Raw genomic sequence first — 23,524 nt, 5'->3', positions numbered from 1 at the left:
GCTTCCTTGACCTGTTTCTCCTCTTCCTTAGACACAGCCAGTGATGCCAGTAAATAATTAGCCTTGTCTTCTGCTTGGGCAAATCGCAGGTTCCTTAGCACTCCATCAAATGTCTTTGTTGGTAGAGTCAAGATTTAAAGCAAAAGGATTTTAAAGGTTTTAATGGGACCAAGCAAACTTGACCACAGAGTAGACAAAGTCGAGTGTAGAGTACACAAAATACATATAAAATTAAAGTGGGGACAGTGGAGGCAAACACAATGATCTGTAGTTTACAGGAGTTTACATAACTGTATAATTTATACCATGTGTTAAAGTAAATATCAAATTCCCTGAGGGCCTTCTGGACTCAAAATCCACCCCATCCCTGTAAAACGCTGAAGTTTTGAGAGAGATGCCATTGCCCATTCTTTGTCCTCCTGGGTGACAGGTCTTTTGATTCCAGCTGAAATAAAATAAAACAAAAAATACTTTTAATAAGTAGTAATTTTAAGATCAGATACTATCGAGCATTTATATAGGACTCTTCACTTAAAGAACACTTTAAATTTTTTGATGTTCACTACATGTGTGTCTCAATATTAAACACAATGCTTTAAGTAAAATTAAGAGAATAATTAGAACAAAGAGTGAATTTTAAATGAATAACTGACCTTGTGTTGTTGATGGTGTCATGTCAGACACTCTCTTGGCAGTAATTTCTTCTGCTTAGGATAATTTCACGCTCTTCTATACACATTCCACATCAGTGCCATACACATTCTTCTCCACCCAAATCAACAATGCAGCCATATGATGGCACTTATCTTTGCCAATCGGGCACTCCCAGGAGCTGAACCTCACTGACTGACCCTCAACATGCACGTACATTGAAAGAAAGTTAATGCTTACCCTAAACATTCTAACAAACACTTGCAGTGCTGCTGTGTGTACTGGCACCACTGTAGCTAGTCACCTGGCAGATAGATAATCTCAACTAGGCTAACATAACTAACTCTCCAAAAAACTCTGTTATGGAGATTTTCAATTTTGTTTACTTCCACTGTTTTAGCAGTGTTGTATGTGCGTGTGTGCGTTTTATTAAATACATTAGCCGGTACAAAATATATCATGTCAGCTGGCTAGCTTACTTCTAACTCACCTCAACCTTATAAATCTTCCTTTTCATGGATGCCTGGATACTACCCTTTATAATACTGCCTGGGAGAACAGTTACACTGACCACTTTATATCATGGCCTGGATCTGGGGACCCAGGACTTATGTCTTTTTGTACTTACCTCGGGCTGGCGATCCTCATGGGTCGTCCTCCTCGGGAGGTCCTTATAAATATGTTTATTTTCCGTGTGTAGTGTTTTGTTGTTTTCTCTGCTTACCCCCTTTCTGTGTGTGTGCTTATTTGTGTTTATGCTTCCGGATGTTTTGGATCTAATACAATTATTTCAATATGTTTTGGAGTCTGATTCACTTTCACATTTTTCCTCTCTTTTCTTTTATACATAAGGAATGAACTCGGAAGCTGTACAGACAAGAATACTCACGATTGCCCCAGTTGTTCAACACATGCAGTGTGATGGAGTGGATGACATCTACTTTGTGGTCCTGAGAGACAAAAAAAACAAGATGGGTTAGTCGGACAAAAGTTTTTTAACTCTTGAAAGGATGGTAAATTTAGGAATACTGTGATTACTATGAGGGAGGATATACAGATAGCAGCGGGTGCTAATCTCGAAGTACTCTGGATTGAAAAGTCTATTTAATAATAATATATAATAAAACGGCATTATCTGAGTAATTTTCATGGAATATATTATGAGCTTAATATGTTTTTTATACCTCACTCATGAACAGGGTGGAAAAGTCCATTTTCAGCCCTCCAATACTGAAAATCAATCCTGGTGGATGAAGAGAAACACAGAATAAGAAGAGAAGCTTAATCCTGAAGAAAAGCACGTAGTACTACCACAAGGCCAGCAGGAGGACCAAAAGTCCCAATGCGTTCATGGCTCTAAAGCAGGGGTGCCCAATCCCGGTCCTCGAGAGCTACCGTCCTGCAGCTTTTAGATGCATCCTTGTTCCCACACACCCGAATCAAATGAATGGCTTGTTATCAGGCCTTTGCCAAACATGATGGCATGCTGAAGAGGTAATCAAACCATTTGATTCAGCTGTGTTGGAGTAGGGATGCATCTAAAAGCTGCAGGATAGTAGCTCTCGAGGACTGGGATTGGGCAGCCCTGCTCTAAAGAGACCTCTGTTGCTGTCACTACTGTAGTCAACAAAATCATCAGTGTTGTAGTCCACAGTGTCACGGTCATCAGTGTTGTATTCAACTGTGTCTTGGTCAATATTGTCAGGGACTGGACGGGGCCGTCGCCTTTTGGAAACTCTGCACAGAAAAAACAAAATCATGTAAGAAAAAATCTACATGGAAGAACAAATGGATTATGATTACAAAACATGCATCTATGTCAGTGGATGACAACAAAGAACATGTAGACCAGCACTAACCTGTGTAAAGTCTCCTTGTAGGAGATTAAGGGCTCTCCTTGGCAACCATAATAGCCGTTAGGACACTCGAGCCAAACATTAGCGGGCATCATTCTAGCTTATAATCAACAGCGGATCCGGTTCGGATGAGCTGGGAAACGACTGGATCCAAATCAAGTTCCAGACTCGCTGTGCAAGTGGACTCCGATCCGGACCTGGTTCGCGGATCTGTTAAAGAAGACATTACAGGCTCTTTATTTTGGTAATACACATTAGTCCTTCTATGCCAACTAAAATATCTTTATTGTTATATTTGTTGCCATTTCTGCTATCCTCTTGCAGGACTCTAGAGTGCGACCAATTTGGTCGCAAATGCGACCAAATTTTTCACTGGTGCGACTAAAAAAAATATTTGGTTGCACCAACTGTTTGGGTAACAAAAAAACAAAAAAAATTTATGCAACTCTCCGTGTGGTCAACAACAGACACACATTATGCCCCTCTCATGGACCAAACCAATCAGAGATAGTCAAGGGCGGGACCTCTCTATTTGGCCGTGGTCCAGTTGAAAGTGCAGATGGATAGAGGGAGGTGAGTAGCTTTAAATATAACTGTGTTTTGTCAGAAACGCCAGATTCTCAGATTAAAGCTCACAAAACTATTTCAACAACCACCAAACAGCAAATGAGAGCAGGTACACGGATTCCACACAAAGACGTAAACACAGAGTGGACCCGACGCATCAGAATCAGCTTTGTCTTTCTCGGCATTCTCACCCGACGGCCCGTAGACGGACACGCTGTCGGAGCTCACCGATTCTGATGCATCGGGTCCGCTCTGTGTTTACGTCTTTGTGTGGAATCCGTGTACCTGCTCTCATTTGCTGTTTGGTGGTTGTTGAAATAGTTTTGCGCTGATTCTGAGCTGCAGGTTTTGTCTCTATCCAACCAAAATTTGCAGAGCCAGCAGCAAAACAAGCAGCAAACTGCGCTTCACATTTGATAAACATCGTCATGAATTCCCTCTGACTTTTGCTGTTTTGCTTCCACCACGATAAAAATCACACCTAATGCACAGCTCTCTCTCTCTCTCTTTGTACTTCAAGAACAGTTTCCCGTCTCAAATCTCTGTTTTCTGCATTATTCATTCTCTTATTACCCACCAGTCTACCGTTGTTTACAGCGCTGTCGGCCACTGTCGTTTTCTTTTCTTTTTCTTTTTTCACTTAAATGACCTTGGACAGGAAAGCCTAATTTCTGCTGTTCAATACTGAAGAGATTTAAACTTTTTAAAATTATGCAAAATTACAGAATATTTCAGAATATTTTTAAGGTTATCTGCTATAAAAAGCCAGGCCAGAAAAATCTCCTTAATGTTTTTCTGTGTTTTATTCTCAGTTACTTTGACACAAAGGCATCTGCTGTGATGTTCACAATTCTGATGAAGTCACACATGTATCAGTACTGATAAATGATCAGAATTATAATATTTCTGACTGTCTGAGGCTAAATTGAATCGAATTGGGACTTTGAGAACCGGAATCAAATGGATTATAGAAATCAGTGATGATACCCAGCCCTAGTGAGCAGCCTAGGCCCGACAGAAGTGGATGTAGCTGTGAGTAACAAGAAAAGATGAAAAGAACTATTGATAACTTTTTTGTTAAGTTAAGGCCTGATCCGTCTGAAATTCATAGCCAGTGCTCTGACACAGTGCAGTCAGTCTTTGAATGCTGAAAAAGCACAGTGTATCCAGAAAACACATTATATGCTGCAATAAATGCACTGTCCAAGTGTCCCCTCTCCCCACTGCCTTTCAGCAGCATGCAACAGCAAACAGGTTGTCAGAGGAGGCCGAGATGATGATTAAGTTTAACATTTTCTACAATATTGACAAAACACTTAAAGCACAAGATTGTTAGTTAATAATTTAGAAATGAATATTGTCTGTATGGACTGCAACTTCCCCCCCCAAAAAGTGCACATGTAAAACTGCGGTGTTGAGCAATGCGGTTGAAAAATTTGAGTGCGCCTAACTTTTGTGCCGGTGCGCCCCATGGAGAAAAGTTAGTCTAGAGCCCTGCTCTTGGCCAGATCACTCTTAAAAAACACTTTTTAATGTCAATGACACTTTTTAACTGGGTGAATATAAGATATGTAAGTTTGGCAAAAGGTGATTGCAGCTTCTGCCTTGTGACAGGAATGATGTTTGCTGATTCAGTAAAAAGGACTAGATGTTACAGTCCCTGATAATGCATCGATTTAAATGGAGAGACTCTTGAGGGATGGCTGTTATGAGGAAAGGTAGCCCAGAAACTTTCCCAGCAGCACACATCGTTGTGTGCCTCAACTTTCAGTCTTTTACCCAGGCTAATCTGTCATTTTTTCTTCCTTGGATAGGTTTAGGGATTAGAGATCTGATCTAGATTATCATATCGTCAGTAGTGGACCTTGGATTCATCGGGCGTTTCGGCCATTTTCAGCCTCCGCAAGGCTCCTGCCTACGATAGCCGTAATGCTCCGACAATCCATCAAGCGGTGCGGCTTCGTAGCTTAGCAAAGTCGTACTGAAACATTTGACAGATCGAGCGCCGTGTACCACATACAATCGTTTCGAGGTCAGTAAACACAACCAGAATTTATACATAGGGCACACAGGATTATAAGGGGCACTGTTTTTTTTTCTTTAAAAAATGTTACAAAAACACACCTGCTGTTCTTTTTTCAGGTAGAGTGCTCTGATGTGGCAGATTGAATGAAGCAATTACTACTGTGAGTCACACTGTTAGTAATAGTTGTGACCATTTTTGCTCTTCCTTCCTGTTGTATTAGATTTAAACGTTGGTGTAAACAACTTTAACAACAGCTTCAAAAACATCTGTGTCACAGACATGTTATAACAAGGACTTTATTTTCTTTTGAAACAGTGAACAATTAACGCTGATCATATCTTGTTTGCAGTTTAATTGGTGGATCTGTGGGTGACATTTATTGTCACCTAGTTAATATTTGAAGAAACCCATAACTGCACTCTGTTTAAAAGCTGATTTCTATGTCATGTGAACTAGTCACATGAACTCCTGTTAACTTTATTTGTTGATGCTGAACTGCAGACGCACACTTTGACTCATATTGATACACTTTATTGGTATACTTTCCACTATTGTCGAGCGGCTTTACATAATATTCTTTGCACTACTGTACATGTATGTGTGTCTTTACTTGTATAAAGTTGTGTGTGACCCTAGTTTGTCCCTGTGCTCATGTTGGTTGTGTCTTTTCTTTCTCACCTTCTCTCAAGCTTACTTCTGCACCCTGATGCTCCTCAATCAGCTCTAATGGATCTTCTGGGTGAATGAGGCAAGTTGTGTAAAGCACTTTAAGTGTTTTTAGTAGAAGAGCACATGAAAGTTTACACAGCTGTGAGGTTGAGCTCTCCAACCACTTCCTAGAGAACATGACGGATACCATTAAAAAAGAATTTTCAGTGCCATGATTCGACTGTTACTGAGCCCCAAAAACAGAGCCAGATGGTGGGATTCGTGTTTTCAGTATTTGTTTTCAAAGTGCTGCTGGGAAGAGGGGGAGCTGGGTGGGTCTTCTTTGAGACGGGAGAGGTAAGATTTCCAGATGAGTTATATAGTAGCAGGTGTGTAGTTCTACAGAGAAGATAATATACAAAAGTTACTAAAGAGTAAACGCAGAGAAATGAAGACAAGAGACAGAGCCCATTTACTACCATGGCAGGAATACAAACTGGTGGAGATCTATCACCACAGCTCCTAAATGCACAGCCTCTTGATTTCAAACTACCTGCAGATGTGAGTGGATGAGCTAAAGGAAGCAACTCCACACAGAGGTGGAGACCAGAACAAAGCTGCCTCAGACCGTCCGATCTGGCCCAGTCCCTGACTTTCACTCATTTAGAATTTATACATATGACTCAAAAGTCATGCCAACTTACAGGAGGTGACACCATTAGTCAAGAAAAAGGAAAAGAAGCTTTGTTTTGAAATTAACAGAACTAAATAAAATGAGTGTAGAAGCTTGTTTCTGTTATCAATAAGTCCAAATTTGGGGTTATTAAATAAAAATTTCCAGTGAAATCTGCAAAATTCATCCATCCATCCATTTGCTACCGCTTATCCCTTTCAGGGTCGTGGGGGGTACTGGAGCCAATCCCAGCTGTCATGGGGCGAGGGGCGGGGTACACCCTGGACAGGTCGCCAGTCTGTCGCAGGGCTAACACACAAGGACAGACAACCATTCATACTCACATTCACTCGCACATTCACACCTAGTGGCAATTTGGATTATCCAATTAACCTATCCCCACAAACTGCATGTCTTTGGACGGTGGGAGGAAGCCGGAGTACCCGGAGGGAACCCACGCAGACACGGGGAGAACATGCAAACTCCACACAGAAAGACCCCGGCCTTATCACGCTTGTTTAATATACACTGACAATTAAGAATACCAAAAGACATGAAAAATTTCTTCTTCTTAAAATTTTATTCGTGTTGTTTTAAAAATATCTCTAAATTTCCAGTGGAGACAATTTAGAGAATTTTTATGTTTTACAAGAAATTTAATTCAGTCCAAATGAGTTCCATTTGAGGGCCAATTCACAATAACACAGCGCTTAACAAAGTTAGTTGAACATCACCTAATGTAAGAATTTGGGGTGTTCTTATTTCTATGACAGGTGATGTAATAAATTTGTTAAGCACTGTATATGTAGAGTAAAAACCCTACAATATAAGAGAAGAAAAACCCCAACAATCAGATGATCCCCTTTGAGCAAGCACTTGGCAACAGTGGAGAGGAAAAACTCCCTTTTAACAGGAAGAAACCTCTGGCAGAGCCAGACTCAGGGAGGGGCAAGCCCTCTGCCACGGCTGGTTGGGGGTGAGGTGAATCAGACTGCAAACATCTTAATCAGACATGTCTTACCTGGTAGGATGGACATTCGCTTGAGGAAAAAAATGGGTTAAATGGACATTTTTTCCCTTATACAATATTTAAATATGTGTTGCAGCCTGATTCACTTTCACATTTTTCCTCTCTTTTCTTTTAAAGATGGTTTCATGGGAATTTGGTTGTGCCAGCTTTCTTTGAACTCGAAAGCTGCGTAGACACGAATCCTCGCAATTGCCCCACTTGTTCAGTAGATGCAGCGTGATGTAGCGGATGAAATCTACACTGTGGTCCTGAGAGACAAAAAAAAGATGGTGATTATTATGAGGGAGGATATACAGATAGCAAAGTAAGAAAAGTCTATGTGCATGTGTCTAATGGTAGAGTGTACTCACGGGTATCCTGAATGTCTTGTACCTGCCTGTCCACCGAGTACTACAATTGAGAAGAGACCATTTACGTTTACGTAACAGCTTTATGACAATATTAAACTGGCATTATCTAAATAAATTTTCAGCAAAAAAGTACATTTCATATTATGAGCCTCATATGTTTTTCATACCTCACTCATGAACGGGGTGGAAAAGTCCATTTTCAGCCCTCTAATACTGAAAATCAATCCTGGTGTATGAAGAGAAACACAGAATAAGAAGAGAAGCTTAATCCAGAAGAAAAGCACATAGTACTAGAAAGACTGTAATTGTTTGTGGAAGGAGATCATTTACCAAAACACAAGGCCAGCATGAGGACCAAAAGTCCCAATGCCTTGATGGCTCTAAAGAGACCTCTGCTGCTGCCACTACTGTAGTCAATAAAATCATCAGTGGTGTAGTCCACAGTGTCACGGTCATCATAGTTGTAGTCCACAGTGTCACAGTCATCGTAGTTGTAGTCCACAGTGTCACAGTCATCAGTGTTGTATTCAACTGTGTCTTGGTCGTTATTGTCAGGGACTGGACGGGGCTGTCGCCTTTTAAAAATTCAGAATAGAAAAAACAAAATCATGTAAGAAAAAATGTACATGGAGGAACAAATGGATTATGATTACAAAACATGCATCTATGTCGATCGTGGCTCAAGAGTTGGGAGTTCGCCTTGTAATCGGAAGGTTGCCGGTTCGAGCCCCGGCTTGGACAGTCTCGGTCGTTGTGTCCTTGGGCAAAACACTTCACCCGTTGCCTACTGGTGGTGGTCAGAGGGCCCGGTGGCGCCAGTGTCCGGCAGCCTCGCCTCTGTCAGTGCGCCCCAGGGTGGCTGTGGCTACAATGTAGCTACCATCACCAGTGTGTGAATGGGTGGATGACTGGATATGTAAAGCGCTTTGGGGTCCTTAGGGACTAGTAAAGCGCTATATAAATACAGGCCATTTACCATTTATGTCAGTGGATGACAACAAAGAACATGTAGACCAGCACTAACCTGTGTAAAGTCTCCTTGTAGGAGATTAACGGCTCTCCTTGGCTGCCGTAATAGCCATTAGACTGAAGTCTTTGGCTTCTTCTCAACATGGCTGTAAAATGAAAGGGAAACATGGGGTTAAGTGAGTCTCTAACGCAAAGCTTATCAGACTTCATAACTATGATTTGAGCATGTTTCCATCAGAAGCAAATCAGTGCAGATTCTCTTAGATATAAACTTCACGGTGCCAGCTTGTTCTTTTTAATGAACAGAATAATATTTGAATCACACCCATTTATGAAATCCGCTCTTAATACAGAATTTTATTTTCCCAGTGTCTTCAAAAACAAAGCGTGATATTGTTATGATTCATATCATAGCAACAGATCACAACATTTTCTTGCAAAAAAATCTCTTTCACATGTCAGTTTGTTTGTTCACAATGTAGCTGTTAAAATTCAGAAAAAGAGGAAATCACCACAGCAGTAAAGAAAGAGTCAAAGCAACTAAATGAATTTGGCCCAAAATCCTGTCAAAGTCTTTAGAGACATTCACACTAGAACTAAAAACTCATTGTTTATAGATAGATAGATAGATATTTATTTATTATAGTTAATATAGAATTTGGCCTAAAATCGTATAAAAGGGTCTTTAAGAATTAAAAACTCTTTGTTTTTATAGTTAATATACAAAAGGAAATCAATTTTTATCAGACAAGCTGCGTCTAACAGGTAAGCAGTAAAATCACCTTTACAGTAGAATGTAGCTACTAAAAAGTGCTTTTCTGACATAATCAACTGGATATCATTTTTAAAATGTTCAGATTTGAAACACATATATTAAAAGTAAGATGTGAAGCCAAAACATACTCTGTTTTTGTACTTGTTGATTTTTAGTCTAAAGATTGCACTTACCTTCACTTAAAACGAAAGTTGAAGAAACTGAATCGCTAAGTGTGCTTTTCCGTAAATTTGGACGTTTAGCGCTTCTCACTGAACTCATCTGAACTAGTGATGGGTCGTTCGCGAACGAAATGGCTCTTAGAGCCGGCTCTTTGACGTGAACGACGCGAGCCGGCTCCTTATTGCGAGCCGTCACGTGTGTTTTTTTTTTTTTTCTTTCTCTCACCCTCTCTCTCGCACTTTTTTTCTGCTTCACTCAGCATGCCAGCCTTGTGCTTTACGCTGGGCAGAGGGGGGAGGGGCAGTAGTTAAACTCAGTAGCACAGGAACAGATCCAGAGGGGGAGAGAGAGAAAGAGAGCCAGGGACAACAACGTCACATTAGAAAGGTATAGTAATCATCCACAACTATTTTCAGTTGCAGATGATAAAGGATTCAGAAAGTTTATTCATGCAGGTCCATTTGACAGAGAATGTCCATGTTTCTTTTTGTTTTCATATTTTAATTTATATTTAATTGTGTTGTGGTTTGCAGTGTTTTGTGTTGTTTCACTTTAAATTTGTAAAAGGAAAAAGCTGAAAATTTAAATAGTTAAAAGTTGAAATGTGAATAGTTGATTTTTGTATTATATGATTTATTTATTACATTTTATGTGGAGTGAATAAATAAAAGTATTTTTACGGTGGCCCCTAGAGATAAAGCACATACAAACTTCAAATCACGTACAAACTCGGAAGCATGTACAAACTCCAAAACACGTAAAAACTCTAAAACACGTAAAAACACGTACAAACTCCAAAACACGTAAAAACTCCAAAACACGTAAAAACACATACAAACTCCAAAACACGTAAAAACTCAGAAGCACATAAAAACTCAAAACACGTACAAAAGACAACAGAAGTGCTCCAGGATGCTGGGGGCAGTGTTGAACTTTTGTTACCGAGTGGCTACACAAGCCAGCAAGTACCAATGACTGGATTTGTTGTGTGGTAGTAACAGGTAAATGACAATTTTTTTTAAATTATTTGAATATATATGAGTGCCTGTGTATAAATACACAAACAATACACACATGCTTTCAATTGTGTAATTTAAGTGATCTAGTAGCTCTGCTTTGGAAGTTCAGTTCATGCTAGAAATGTGTCTTGGAGTTTGTACGTGTTTTGACTCTAGGGACCACCGCATATATTTATATATAAACATATATAAATAAAACCACTTTTTTTACGTTAGTAATTCCTTTTGTGCATAATTTTATAATACTGTTAATAATAAATAAATTAAAGCAACAAAACAACCTGAAGAGCCGGTTCGGAGCCGAAAGAGCCGGCTCTTTTTAGTGAGCCGAACCGAAAGAGCCGGTTATCTAAAAAGAGCCGGAAATCCCATCACTAATCTGAAACAGAAAATTTAGGTGCAGAAGAAAAATTTCAAACCGCAGCTTTTTCAGTGACGTTACAAACAGACACATGCACAAATCGAATATAACGCACGCGCGTTCCATAAGAGCAGCACTTCGTGTGCGCACGCGCAAAGGTGTGAGCGTAGATCTGTTTTGTTTTTTTTTTATGACATTTGCTCGAAATTTACCTTTCCTTCTCAGTCCCTTTATAAACACCGCATCATATTGTCAAAATTCATATAGCATATATCTTAATGTCACGGACCGGCTCTGGAGGACTCAGGGGTCCGAGAGCAGTGTCGTCTACTGTTCTGTCCACATTTGTATGTAGAGTATGTAGAGTGTGTGTGTGCGCGCGTGTGTCTGCTTCTCTCTCTCTCCCCGGTCCTCGGGGCTGTTGACGGAAGCGCGCGTCGTGGGAGAGGCGTGTCCGGGCGACTGTCGTCATCGGGAGTCCCTCTTCGCTGTTGCTGGCCCACCTGCAGCTGATTACCTGACCAGCTGGTGGTAATCATCCCTCCCGGCTAGGAAGAGGTATTTAACCTGGACTCGCGGCGACAGTCGACGTGGGATTATTACTCCTGACCGGTATAGTCTGTGCTAGGCGTGTGGCTAATTGTGGATTGTCCTTCTTCCTCCAGGAAAGTCGGGCGAAGAAGCGAGTTGGGGAGCACACACACTAAGGGAGCTACAGCACGGGACGCACTGGGAGCAAGGGATGAGCACCATTGGCAAATTGCATCTCTGAGTTAATTGTTGGACTAACCCGTCTATTCACTTTATTTAAAGTGCACTGTGGCATCGCAGAGTCCTGCGTTTTGGGTCCTACTTTCCTCATCCCCATGGTCTGCCAGCCAGACCGTGACAATTAAATAAAAATTTCCAGTGAAATCTGCTAATTGAGTAAGTTAAAAAACAAGATGCAATATGCTCAATGGTCTACCTCAGGGGTCAGCAACCGCACCCAAAGAGCCATTTGGACGTGATTTCCACGCAAAAGAAAATACTGGGAGCCGCAAATACTTTGACATCTAAAATGAAGATAACAGTCTACACTGAAAAAAATAATCAGTGGGATAAACATAAATCATTGTAATCGGTTGCACTTCATTCCGGTCAAATATTTATAGAAACCACTTGTTTATCAGACATGAACTATTTGTGTTAATTGTATTGGACTACTATGTGTTATATTGACAAGATTATTTTATGGTAAGCTTATTTTATAACAAATTTCTAATATATAATATATAATCTAATATATAATTGAGTGTTCAATATATAAAACTACATTAAGGCTGATTTTTCTGTATGTACTGTACACTTTCTCTCAATCAAAGAAATAAGCAAAACATTTTTGAACAATGACCTGTATTTTTGAAAATACTACACAGTTGTAACAATGGACTTTCAATTCAGGCTTCCAAAATATACATGAGTCATATTTGTACAATGCATCTCTTGAAAAACATTCCACAACATTCCTCAAAGTTATCTGCTGTAACCTGAATTCAACCTTGTGGGGCCTTATGACATCGCGCTTATGTAAAAAATAGTTTTTTAAATGTAAGAGCCATAAGGTAATATGGCAACAGGGGTGTAATTATTAAAATGACACAAAGAAGAGACTTAAAATATCATTATAACCCACAGGCACAAAACCAAGAGACCTAAACTGATTAGTATTGGCTTGCTTCTATCATTAAACATCACAATCACTAGACGATGCAATCTGTTTGTAGTGGTGCACCTTGGGAAAAAAATTGCAAACTGGTGAAATTGGTGCAAGGCACCATTTCCATTGAGAAAAATGGAAATTCAAAGTTAGAATTTTTTTTTAAAAGAGCCATGGCTTGAAAAGTGAAAACTGCAGTAATAAAGGCCCCAAGTTGAAAAGTGCCAGAAAAATAAGTTTCACTATGTACTGCAACTTTACCAGTGCTGGCTTAAAACAAAGGATGGTACATATTCGAAGAGGTAAACATGTTGTTCCCACATCATAACTGGAAAACTGTTCAATCGTACAATCTGGTCCTGAAAACCTGGGCCTTCTTTGAAAGGCTGTTCCTTTTGAGCTCCATAACCAGTTTCTATAATACCTCAAAGGTATACTTTTCCAGTGGGTAGGTGAGGTTCAAAGTGTACATTAGTCCAAACAGCATTGCAGCTGCTAGGGTATAGTTATCCAAATCCTGCCAGACTCTCTGGCCTTCAAGGACTATCCTGATGTCCTCAGGGCTGCCATTGGCATCTCTTGACTTTATGATGTAAATTCCCATGGTTGTTTCCTTATTAGATCGTTGAATAATGGCTTCATCTGTGGCCTAGAAAATGCAGAATTCCAAAATTTTATTAAACAGAACACTGGTTAAAGAACATTATACCAAATCTTATTTTAATCTGTGTCACTATTCCAAAAAATATTAACATTAACACATTAGGTGAAAAAAAAAATGGATTCATTACAGCATGTGATTTGAGTCCTCAGAATGCTTAAAAAGGTAATGCATGAAGTGAAATCTCCATGCAAAGACGCAGAATACTGTCAGAGCATAGAGAGGTGTTCAACTATGAACTCCACACATAGTTCTAATGCAGGTAAAGGAAAAAAACAAACAAAAAACGCACCCATGGTAAATTGTGAAAATCCCAGGTGATTTTCAACATACTCCTGGCATAGAGTGACAAGCAGCATTTTGTTAAAATTATTATTTTCCCTAAAGTGTATACACAAATTAATTTTTTTCTTACCTGGGCCGTGGGCTCCAGAATGTTCTGAAGTCTTCTTCCTATTTGTCCTCCTCGCCTTTTGAAGACCTTTATTAGTTTGTCAGATAGCACATCTATCTGCGAGAGTAATATGGACTGCAGTGGCATGGTGGTAATGCGCTTAAACTCTGCATTTATCTAAAAAGAGAAGTTGTCACATAAAAATGCTGTCAAAATCTCAAATCTCACAAGGTTACATCCACACAAAGTTGTTATTTTTTGTCATATTACTATTTATTAGCTATGGGTCCCATGTTGCTGAGCAGTTCCATAGTTGCCTTTACTTCCATACCACCCAAAGCCTGTTTGCAACCACAGCAGTTGCCTCCTTCTGGCCATTTTGCAGTTCTGCCAAATGACCCATAAACTACATCTATTATTGTCATATACACATCAAGGTCTTTCATTAATACTTAGTTAAATTAGTTAATTTGACCTTTCCAGAAAATTTACCTTACAGAATGTGAGATAACATATGCAAATCTTCACTAGTAAATAAAATAATGTTATTAAAACATTAACTGTAACACCTCTACATAACAGCGCTAGAGAATTGTTCTGAAGCAACACCAATCTGCCCTTCAGCAGGGATAAGCATCATATATCGATACAGAAAAAATAAATTTAACATATTTATACTGTCATTATTTTTATCTCTTTAAGCCCTCCTCTCAGTCTCTCTATAAATCAGTTAAAATAATTTGTTGGGTTTTTGTGTGTCTGTAACATGTTATCAGTACATTACATTCACTGCCCCAGAACATGAAATAAAGCCCCACGTCACGCAGTTCCTCTCCTAATGAGTACTGCATAGGTGTCATGCCCTAAATAAACCCACTTTAGTGAAGACACCCCCCCAACACACACAGAGCACACCCCATGGCAAACTAGCTTATTTAACTGTTTAACTAAAACATTTTAGGTACAACCAGTTAACTAAATGGACACAAGTTTTCTTAGTCTGTATTCACTGAGAAAAAACAAGCGAATGTGACTGGGCACACATTGAAAAAAAGCTAATGCACATTAGCAGGGGGAGGGGGGGGTGGAGTTTCAACAGAAAACATAACTATTTTCTGTTATTTTGATATGACTGGTTTTAAAAGACTGAACATCCTTCTAAAACAAGTGAAAGGCGTGAGACTTAATTATGTTTAGACCAAAAATATAAATGATTCATGTTGGATATATTTACTGTGTTTTTACTAATTTAACAACCTCATCATTGCATTAGTCGCTTTATGCTATAGCATTGCGCTTACATTAGCTTGAAGCTCAAGGCCGTCATTTTATTTAATTTCTTTTTCTGGGCTTACAAACAGGACACACAACATTTAGATAACCGTTACACTGAATCTTGGGTCTGTGTTGAGTCTTCCAGCTGCTGACTACAGAAGCTAGATTGACCTTTCAGCATGTTTATAGCGGCTGTGGCTATGTGCTGGTAATATTACCGTGTGTGAGCAGTCACATTGGCAGCAGACATGTTTCAACAAACTAGTCATATACAAACAATATTAACTCACATTATATATGTTAATTACTAATTTGCTTATCGCATAATTTCGGTTACCATTAGCTAACTGGAGCTAGCTAACATTGGCCTTTCATGGTTTTCGATAAACAGCCCACATACCTGTAAAATAACAACACCCCAGTAAAAGTCCACATATATAAAGGGTCTACACTCTTTCTCACTGGTGTGTTAGCTTTAAAATCTTATTTACCTTCAAGTGTAAAACTCCAGATGGTAGTAGATTTTCCAAAGCGAGAGACAAAAATGGCGGACAGTGCAGCCAATTTTTCCTTTCCAGGGGGCGGAGCTTGATTTGTTCTAAAAGAATGAATATTCTTAAAGAATATGTGAAAATTAAAAGACAAAAATATGTTTAGATGTGAAATTTAAATTTGTCATGCTGGATATATGAAGTAATTCTATGCAAATTCAACAACCACCCTATTGCATTTTTTTCAGTGTATATATTGCTTTTTTGTCTTTATGCTTTGTGTGAACTAAAGTGTGTTTCTTATGAAATCCATGAACTGCTACAGAGAAAATGTAATTTTCTCTATATTTCTGTCATTGTAGCCGCTAAGACTGGTGGACCTAAATTTTCCCCACCACGTCTGTTCACATACAAGAGGAAGGGGAGTGAGCGGGTCAGCGCTCAGGGCACAGAAACTTAGCTGGCTTCAAACACCATTTATTTCCATAAAAGAAACTCAGCCAGAGTCACAAATACAAGATAAAATTACCCGTATACAATAAAAAAACAAACAAAAAAAAAATGTTGCAACCTGCTAAAAACCCTGCCGGCAGAACTAACTATACACTATTAAAACAAGGCTAAAACATGTTTTCCATATGCTAAAATTACCCTCCCACAGTCCCATAATCCCACAGTCCAGCCACACATGGGCGAATGGTCCTTATCTTTTTTTTTTTTTTTTTAAGAACTTTATTTAGAACAATAACAATGACAATCTCAAAGAGACAAGCGACATATTAAAACAATCAGAACAGAATCACATCTCCTATACACCACAATGAAATCGACAATAACTAAAAGTAAACATATATACACACACACATATATTTGCATATACACATGTATACATACACATTTATATTCACACATCTACATAATAATAATATAAAAAGATGAATAACCAATACAAAAATAAATAAGAATAAAAAAAGAATGAAAAACAAGGAACAGAAATAAAGAAGACAAGGGGATCATAAAATCTCTAAAAGTGAGGTTCCATAAACAAGACATATAACTTAAATAAGGGGCTAAGAAAAATCAAACTCCTCTAAAAATCTATGCAATTTGATTGCTTGGGGCTTATTTATCATCTTAAGAGATTTACGGAACAGGGAGAGGTCGTTTTTAAGAGCAGGCCATGAAGGGGGGGATTTAGCATATCGGCATTTATGTATGTAATACTTTGTTAACTAAAAACTCACTATTTTTGTCCATAAGGATTACTCCAATTTGAATATTTTGAAAAGACCAAAAATCAATATATCCATACTGGGACAATATTAGGACATGGAGAGATTTCCATAAATTCTGGATTGTCACACATCCATAGAACATGTGCTCTGTTGTTTCCGAAGTTGTTTTACAAATATAACAGTTGTCTAACACAAATTTAAATCTGTCTCTCATAAATTCATTGGAGGGGTAAATATTTTTTGTAGTTCTAAAATGGACTTCTTTAAATTTGGGGGGAATTGGAAATGTTAAATATTTGGTTCTGATCAACGAGATCTCAGATTTGTTATAATCTTTAAAGACGAGTGAATGTTTTGTCCTACCTGGATATAAGGTGTTAACCAAATACCTCCTCAAAAACTGATTATTGCATTTTCCATTAACCAAGTCAAGACCATCTAGTTTAACTTTATGCAAATTTGGAGTCTGTATATTTGAAAAATTGTTCTTTACCGTATTTACAAGGACTGTTGGGATATTCTGTGAAACCTTTTTATAGAGCTCGAATGAGCAACTCGTGTCATATTTCTCATTAAGCCTGTTTAATTCAAGTATATCTCCATTTTCATCCATTATATGTGTCACAGACCAAATTTGTTTTGTCATCCATTCTTCCACAAACATAGATTTCCCCCGATTCAATATCACCCTATTATTCCACAATGGAACATTGTGGGGACTAAAGTTATGTTTAAACATTAATTTCCAATTTAACAGAACTTGTTGATGAAATTTGGAAAGTTTTATGGGTAGTTTAGAAATTTCAAAATCACATACTAAAAGGAATTGGATCCCCCCCAACTTTGTTGAAAATAAGAGATGGTATCAAGAACCAGATCTCATTATCATTTTTCAAGAAAGATCGTAGCCAATTAATCTTTAAAATGCCATTCATTATTTCAAAATCGATTGCTTTTAAACCCCCCTCTTCATAATCTTTTATCAAGTCCCTGTTACTAACATAATGATGTTTATTTTTCCATATGAAATTAAAATTCACCTTATTGATGTCTTTTATAATTCTTGGTGGGATGGCTAGGGAATAAACTGGATAGATTAATCTGGACAAAGATTCAACCTTGGTCAACATTATCCTGCCAAACAACGTTAAATCTCTCTGTAGCCAATGGTTTAGAGGTTTTTTTGCATTTGTCAATTGTATTCTGAATATTTTTTTCTTCACTATCAGCCATGCATTTAGTTATCCAGATTCCAAGATATTTCATTTCATTTTTGACAGGTATATCATACAAAGAAGAGTGAGAACAATTGTGGATACTCATGAGTTCACATTTGTCCAGGTTCAGGCGTAGTCCAGAAGCATCAGAAAAGATCTAAGGCCAATGGAATTTGTTCTTTATTTTTTAGAAAGACTGTTGTATCATCGGCAAGCTGACTTATTATTAATTTGTGATTATTTATGTCTAATCCTTTGATGTTTGAGTTTATGACAGTAATAGCAAGTAATTCAGTGGCTACAATGAATAAAAGAGGTGAGATGCTGCAGCCCTGCCTGATACCTCTCTCCACCCTGAACCTGGGACATGTGCCTTCTAAAAGAGAAACACAACTATTAATATCAGTATACAACATAGTGATCATATCCAGAAATGCATCACCAAACCCAAAATGTTTAAATGTCTTAATAATAAAAGTGTGTTCAATAGAATCAAATGCTTTATGGAAGTCCAAGAACAACATAAAACCATCATCCTTAATTAGGTAATTGTAATCGATGAGGTCCAAAACCAAGCGGATATTATTTCTGTCATGCGGCGGCTGTGTGAAGGCAAGAGAGGACCCAAATGCACGGCTCTAGACACACGGGGATGAACTCAAAGGCCGGTCTTTATTAACAGGAACATAAGAAGTCATATAAAACTATACTGGGAGCAACTAAAAGCTGAGGCGCTGGGAAGACACGGAAAATGCACACAACCTAGAGGGACGACGCAACACAGAACAAAGGGACACTCTGACATAAATACACAGAAGGTAACGAGGGGAGTGGGAACACACGGGGAACACAGCTGAAGACAATTACTCATGGCCGAGCAGGGAGGACACGAAACTGACGATACTGACACCAAGATGTGGACCTTAAACACAACACAGTACACAGAGATGAGCACGGAGAGAGAGAGGCAGAGAGAGAGGCAGAGAAGAAGGATGAATACGAGGGGATGAGGAGAACACAGAACACATAGGGTGGGAACACGGTACCAGAGCAAACACCACAATAAAAACATGGACACAGAGGGAATCCAAATACCAAACCAAACAATCCAATGGACATAAGAAACACAATACAAAACTACAGAAAAACTAAGAACACTGGGTCAAAATGACCCAGGACCATGACAGTACCCCCCCCTCAAGGGCTGGCTCCAGACAGCCCAAACACAGGAAAACAAAACCCAAACAGAAAACGACCCAGGGCGGGCGGCGGGGGCCTAGGACGGAGGGCTCGGAACAAAAAACAAAAACGAACAACAGAAAACACAGGAGCACAAGACCAAAGGTCAAAGAAAGTTCAGGGGGCCGACCATGCGGAAGGCAACGGCGGAGACATGGAACCAGTTCAGGGGGCCGACCATGCGGAAGGCAACGGCGGCGATGCGGAAACAGTTCAGGGGGCCGGCCGTGCGCAAGGCAACGGCGGCGGCGAAGGAGACAACGGAGCAGTTCAGGAGGCCGACCGCGCGGAAGGCAGCGGCGGCGGCGAAGGAGACGACGGAGCAGTTCAGGGGGCCGACCGCGCGGAAGGCAGCGGCGGCCCTCCAGTCTCAGGCGTGCTGGCCATGGCCTGGTGGGCACAGGACCAGACGAGGCAGGACCAGACGAGGCAGGACCAGACGAGGCAGGACCAGACGGTGGCGATGCGGGGGCCGGACCAGGCGAAGCACAGGCTGAGGCCGGACCAGACGAGGACGAAGACTCGGAGGCCGGACCAGGCGGAGCTGCAGAGGCTGAGGCCGGACCAGGCGGAGCTGCAGAGGCTGAGGCCGGACCAGGCGGAGCTGCAGCACAGGCTGAGATCGGACCAGGCGTAGCAGAAGCACAGGCAGAGGCTGGCCCAGGCGTAGCAGAAGCACAAGCAGAGGCTGGCCCAGGCGTAACAGAAGCACAGGCGGATGCAGCTGGACCAGGCGTAGCAGAAGCACAGGCGGATGCAGCTGGACCAGGCGTTGACGAGGCGGTCGCAGGTGGCGGCTGGACAGGCTCCTCGGGCCCTCCAGCTGACGTGGCAGAAGGCTGAACGGGCTCCTCGGGCCCTCCAGCGGAGACAGGTGGCTGAACGGGCTCCTCGGGCCCTCCAGCGGAGACAGGTGGCTGAACGGGCCCCTCGGGCCCTCCAGCGGAGACAGGTGGCTGAACAGGCTCCTCGGACCCTCCAGCGGAGACAGGAGGCTGAACGGGCCCCTCGGACCCTCCAGCGGAGACAGGAGGCTGAACGGGCCCCTCGGACCCTTCAGCGGAGACGAGGAGGTGCTGGCCGGGCTCACTGGAACCCCCAGCGGACGAGGTAGATGGCGGCGTGGGAGCCGCGGAGTCCTGGATGAGCTCATCCGAGCTTCCAGCAGGAGCTGATGTAGAGCCAGAGAGGTTTGGGACCCCTGGCTGAATGTTAAGCCGAACAGAAGACCGTATTGCTATCGGGGACTGGGCCAATGGTTCAGGTGCGAGCTGAGCTACTGGAGATGCGGATGAGAGTGGGAGCTGAGCTACTGATGGTGGTGAAGTAGATAACTGCACGGGAGACTGAACTGATGTCTGTTGTAACGGAGGTGGTGAGAGTGGAGTAGGCAGTGGAGTTGATGACTTCACAGGAGAATGAACCAGAGGTGAGTGCACAGGAGACTGAGCTAGAGGTGGTAGTGATAGTTGAGGGGAAAGTGGAGCTGGTGATTGAGTGGATGACTGTGCTAAAGGAGGCTGCACTGGGGACACTGGAGACTGCACTAGGGAAAGCAGAGCTGCAGGAGACTGCGCTAGAGACTGCAGTGATGGTTGTAGTGGAGGTGTGACGGGTGGAGTGGCTGAAGTGGCTGCGGGTCGGGCGGCTAACGGCTCAGCTACAGAGTGTATTAATGGCAGGGTTATGGGTCGAATGACTGACTGAGGGGCATCCTGTGCAGCTGAGTGCAATGATGGGTGTGGGAGCGGATGTAGGACAGGTGGCAGTGTCAGTTCCCCTGGGCCTACAACGCAGTTGAAAGGTGCAGGCACCTGCTGGACACCAGTCGCTCCCACCTGAGGAGTAGGTACAGGTGCAGAGACTGGCTGGGTCCTGGCGGGCCCCACCTCAGTGGTTGGCACAGATTTCGGCAGGGACTGGGCGGCTGCTGTCCCCACCCGAGGAGCCGATACGGGTGCAGGGACCAGCAGAGCCTCAGTTGACCCGGAAACCGGAACAGGGACCAGCTGGGCGCCAGCCCCCCTCACCTGGGGAATTGAGACAGGTGCAGGTGAGTGCTGGGCCGCAGTTATCCCTAGAACACAAGGGGCCTGGGAGGCGGGCCTAGAAAGAACAGTCTGCAAGAGATCGATTCCCTGCCCTGAGTGAGCGGATGAGGAACAGCGCTCTGACTTCGTAGCGTTAAGTGTACTAAAGCTGTAGCTTACAGGCACTAATGCATCACCTTCAGTGTGTACAGACTCTAGAGAAATGTGATCAGCTGATGCACCAACAGTCTTAGAGCTTCTTTCTTCGGAGCTAACCGTACTTATACTGACAGAGGAGGGGTTAATAGCCGATGTAAACATAGGTCTGTGCACCGGAGAGGCAGATGAAACAAAGTCTTTTACCACCGGATCGCCGGAAGCAGTAAACCTAGGGTAAACAGTGGTGGGTGTAGAGCCCCCTGACTCAAGAACATTTGAATCAGTACATACGTCAGAATGGACAATCCCCGGGGGTGATGGCTCAGAAGCAACGAGCTGGGGTCGAGCTATCACAGGAACATTTACAGTCTTGGATTTTACTGTTTTACCATCTAAGGGGGCAGGTAGTAAAGCCCCAGGGGTGAGCTTAACTGCAAAACAATCATCCTCAGCAGACACACAGGTAAAGGGCACAGAGACAGGTGTCTCTAACTCAGGAAATGCTGACTTCGAGTTTTTAGACCTAGGAAACACTAGCGAAGGATGATCTTTCTCGAATATGAGTCCAAACGTAGGAGAAACTGTCTCTGAGTTGACCCTCCGGGCAGTACAATGGTTCACAAGAAGTTCGGGTTCAGATTCAACGTTTACAGACCGTGAGCCTTTAGCGTCTACGGCAAGAGTCACAGAGTTTGCATTCCTGCATTCAGAGTAGTGAGAACTAGCCTCAGAGTGAACAGAGAAAGTGTCTTTGTCACTCACCCCAGCCGGCTGCCCAGTAGTCCCGGAATCCGACTGAGGAGAGGACCGGCGACGGCGTCTCCTCCTTAATGAGGGAACGGAGGTGACGGGGAAAACCGGTGATGATGCGGGGGTGACGGTCTCCTCTTCATCATCCGACCACATCGCTGCTAGGAGAGCAGCGGGAGAGCGACGGTCAGAGCTGAGAGGGGATGGAGAAGGGCTCTGCGGCAGCGGCGCCAAAAAACCCTCTCGTTTTAGCAGCTGCTGTTGCGACACCGAGAGCCCCGTCTGCTGCTGCGGTACCGTCGCGGCGAGCTTAGTTTGCTGCTGCTGCGGCGGCTGATGGGCGGAGATCTCCGTCTGCAGTCGCTGTGGCGTGGAATCCCGGGAACGGACATTGTCTGCCAGCTCACGGGCTTGTAATGCCTCCTTAGCTCGGCTCAATTCGTCGATAAAGCCTTCATAGCAGGTGAGCTGCTGAAGGAAAGGGTTTCCCTCGATTATTGCCTTTATGGCGTTAAGTCCGACGGAAATTGTCCGTGAGTCCGAGGCGTGGGTTATTCGTTGCACCAGACTCTGTACACGGAGAATATCTCCCTCACGGGCGGAGCCTGCTGGGTCCATTTCGTGGTTGCGTCGTTCTGTCATGCGGCGGCTGTGTGAAGGCAAGAGAGGACCCAAATGCACGGCTCTAGACACACGGGGATGAACTCAAAGGCCGGTCTTTATTAACAGGAACATAAGAAGTCATATAAAACTATACTGGGAGCAACTAAAAGCTGAGGCGCTGGGAAGACACGGAAAATGCACACAACCTAGAGGGACGACGCAACACAGAACAAAGGGACACTCTGACATAAATACACAGAAGGTAACGAGGGGAGTGGGAACACACGGGGAACACAGCTGAAGACAATTACTCATGGCCGAGCAGGGAGGACACGAAACTGACGATACTGACACCAAGATGTGGACCTTAAACACAACACAGTACACAGAGATGAGCACGGAGAGAGAGAGGCAGAGAGAGAGGCAGAGAAGAAGGATGAATACGAGGGGATGAGGAGAACACAGAACACATAGGGTGGGAACACGGTACCAGAGCAAACACCACAATAAAAACATGGACACAGAGGGAATCCAAATACCAAACCAAACAATCCAATGGACATAAGAAACACAATACAAAACTACAGAAAAACTAAGAACACTGGGTCAAAATGACCCAGGACCATGACAATTTCGGATCAACCGTCCTTTGAGAAATCCTGATTGTGTTGGGCTAATTATTTC

At 42.1% G+C, this 23,524-nt stretch overlaps 2 protein-coding genes across 2 annotated transcripts; both read right to left on the bottom strand.

The window, feature by feature from the left end:
- Positions 1 to 244: 244 nt before the first annotated feature.
- Positions 245 to 2,697, bottom strand: LOC143421519 (uncharacterized). Its single transcript, XM_076873170.1, has 5 exons — positions 2,511 to 2,697; positions 2,252 to 2,388; positions 1,836 to 1,894; positions 1,541 to 1,601; positions 245 to 445 (listed from the first exon to the last, which is right to left on the bottom strand). Exons 1-5 carry the CDS (start codon positions 2,600 to 2,602, stop codon positions 324 to 326), a joined length of 471 nt encoding a protein of 156 aa, XP_076729285.1. The 5' UTR covers positions 2,603 to 2,697; the 3' UTR covers positions 245 to 323.
- A 4,003-nt stretch (positions 2,698 to 6,700) lies between these two features.
- LOC143419771 (uncharacterized) lies at positions 6,701 to 9,976 on the bottom strand. Its single transcript, XM_076888535.1, has 6 exons — positions 9,719 to 9,976; positions 8,826 to 8,916; positions 8,132 to 8,376; positions 7,969 to 8,027; positions 7,802 to 7,841; positions 6,701 to 7,699 (listed from the first exon to the last, which is right to left on the bottom strand). The coding sequence occupies exons 1-6, from the start codon at positions 9,804 to 9,806 to the stop codon at positions 7,575 to 7,577; spliced, it is 648 nt and encodes a 215-aa protein (XP_076744650.1). The 5' UTR covers positions 9,807 to 9,976; the 3' UTR covers positions 6,701 to 7,574.
- Positions 9,977 to 23,524: the final 13,548 nt, after the last annotated feature.

This window comes from Maylandia zebra, linkage group LG1 (assembly GCF_041146795.1).
Source record: "Maylandia zebra isolate NMK-2024a linkage group LG1, Mzebra_GT3a, whole genome shotgun sequence".
NCBI lineage: Eukaryota > Metazoa > Chordata > Actinopteri > Cichliformes > Cichlidae > Maylandia > Maylandia zebra.
The sequence above is the reverse complement of the archived record's forward strand: the minus strand, read 5'-3'. Positions and strand labels throughout refer to the sequence as shown.

Excerpts from the sequence above, each read along its gene's own strand:
- LOC143419771 (XM_076888535.1), bottom strand. The coding sequence starts at position 9,806 with ATGAGTTCAGTGAGAAGCGCTAAACGTCCAAATTTACGGAAAAGCACA. Across the intron at positions 8,917-9,718 it reads AACTTTCGTTTTAAGTGAAG|CCATGTTGAGAAGAAGCCAA; the intron begins GTAAGTGCAATC and ends TTCATTTTACAG. Across the intron at positions 8,028-8,131 it reads CATGCTGGCCTTGTGTTTTG|GATTGATTTTCAGTATTAGA; the intron begins GTAAATGATCTC and ends TTCATACACCAG.
- LOC143421519 (XM_076873170.1), bottom strand. The coding sequence starts at position 2,602 with ATGATGCCCGCTAATGTTTGGCTCGAGTGTCCTAACGGCTATTATGGT. Across the intron at positions 2,389-2,510 it reads TACAAGGAGACTTTACACAG|AGTTTCCAAAAGGCGACGGC; the intron begins GTTAGTGCTGGT and ends TTTTCTGTGCAG. Across the intron at positions 446-1,540 it reads GTTGAACAACTGGGGCAATC|CTGGAATCAAAAGACCTGTC; the intron begins GTGAGTATTCTT and ends ATTTTATTTCAG.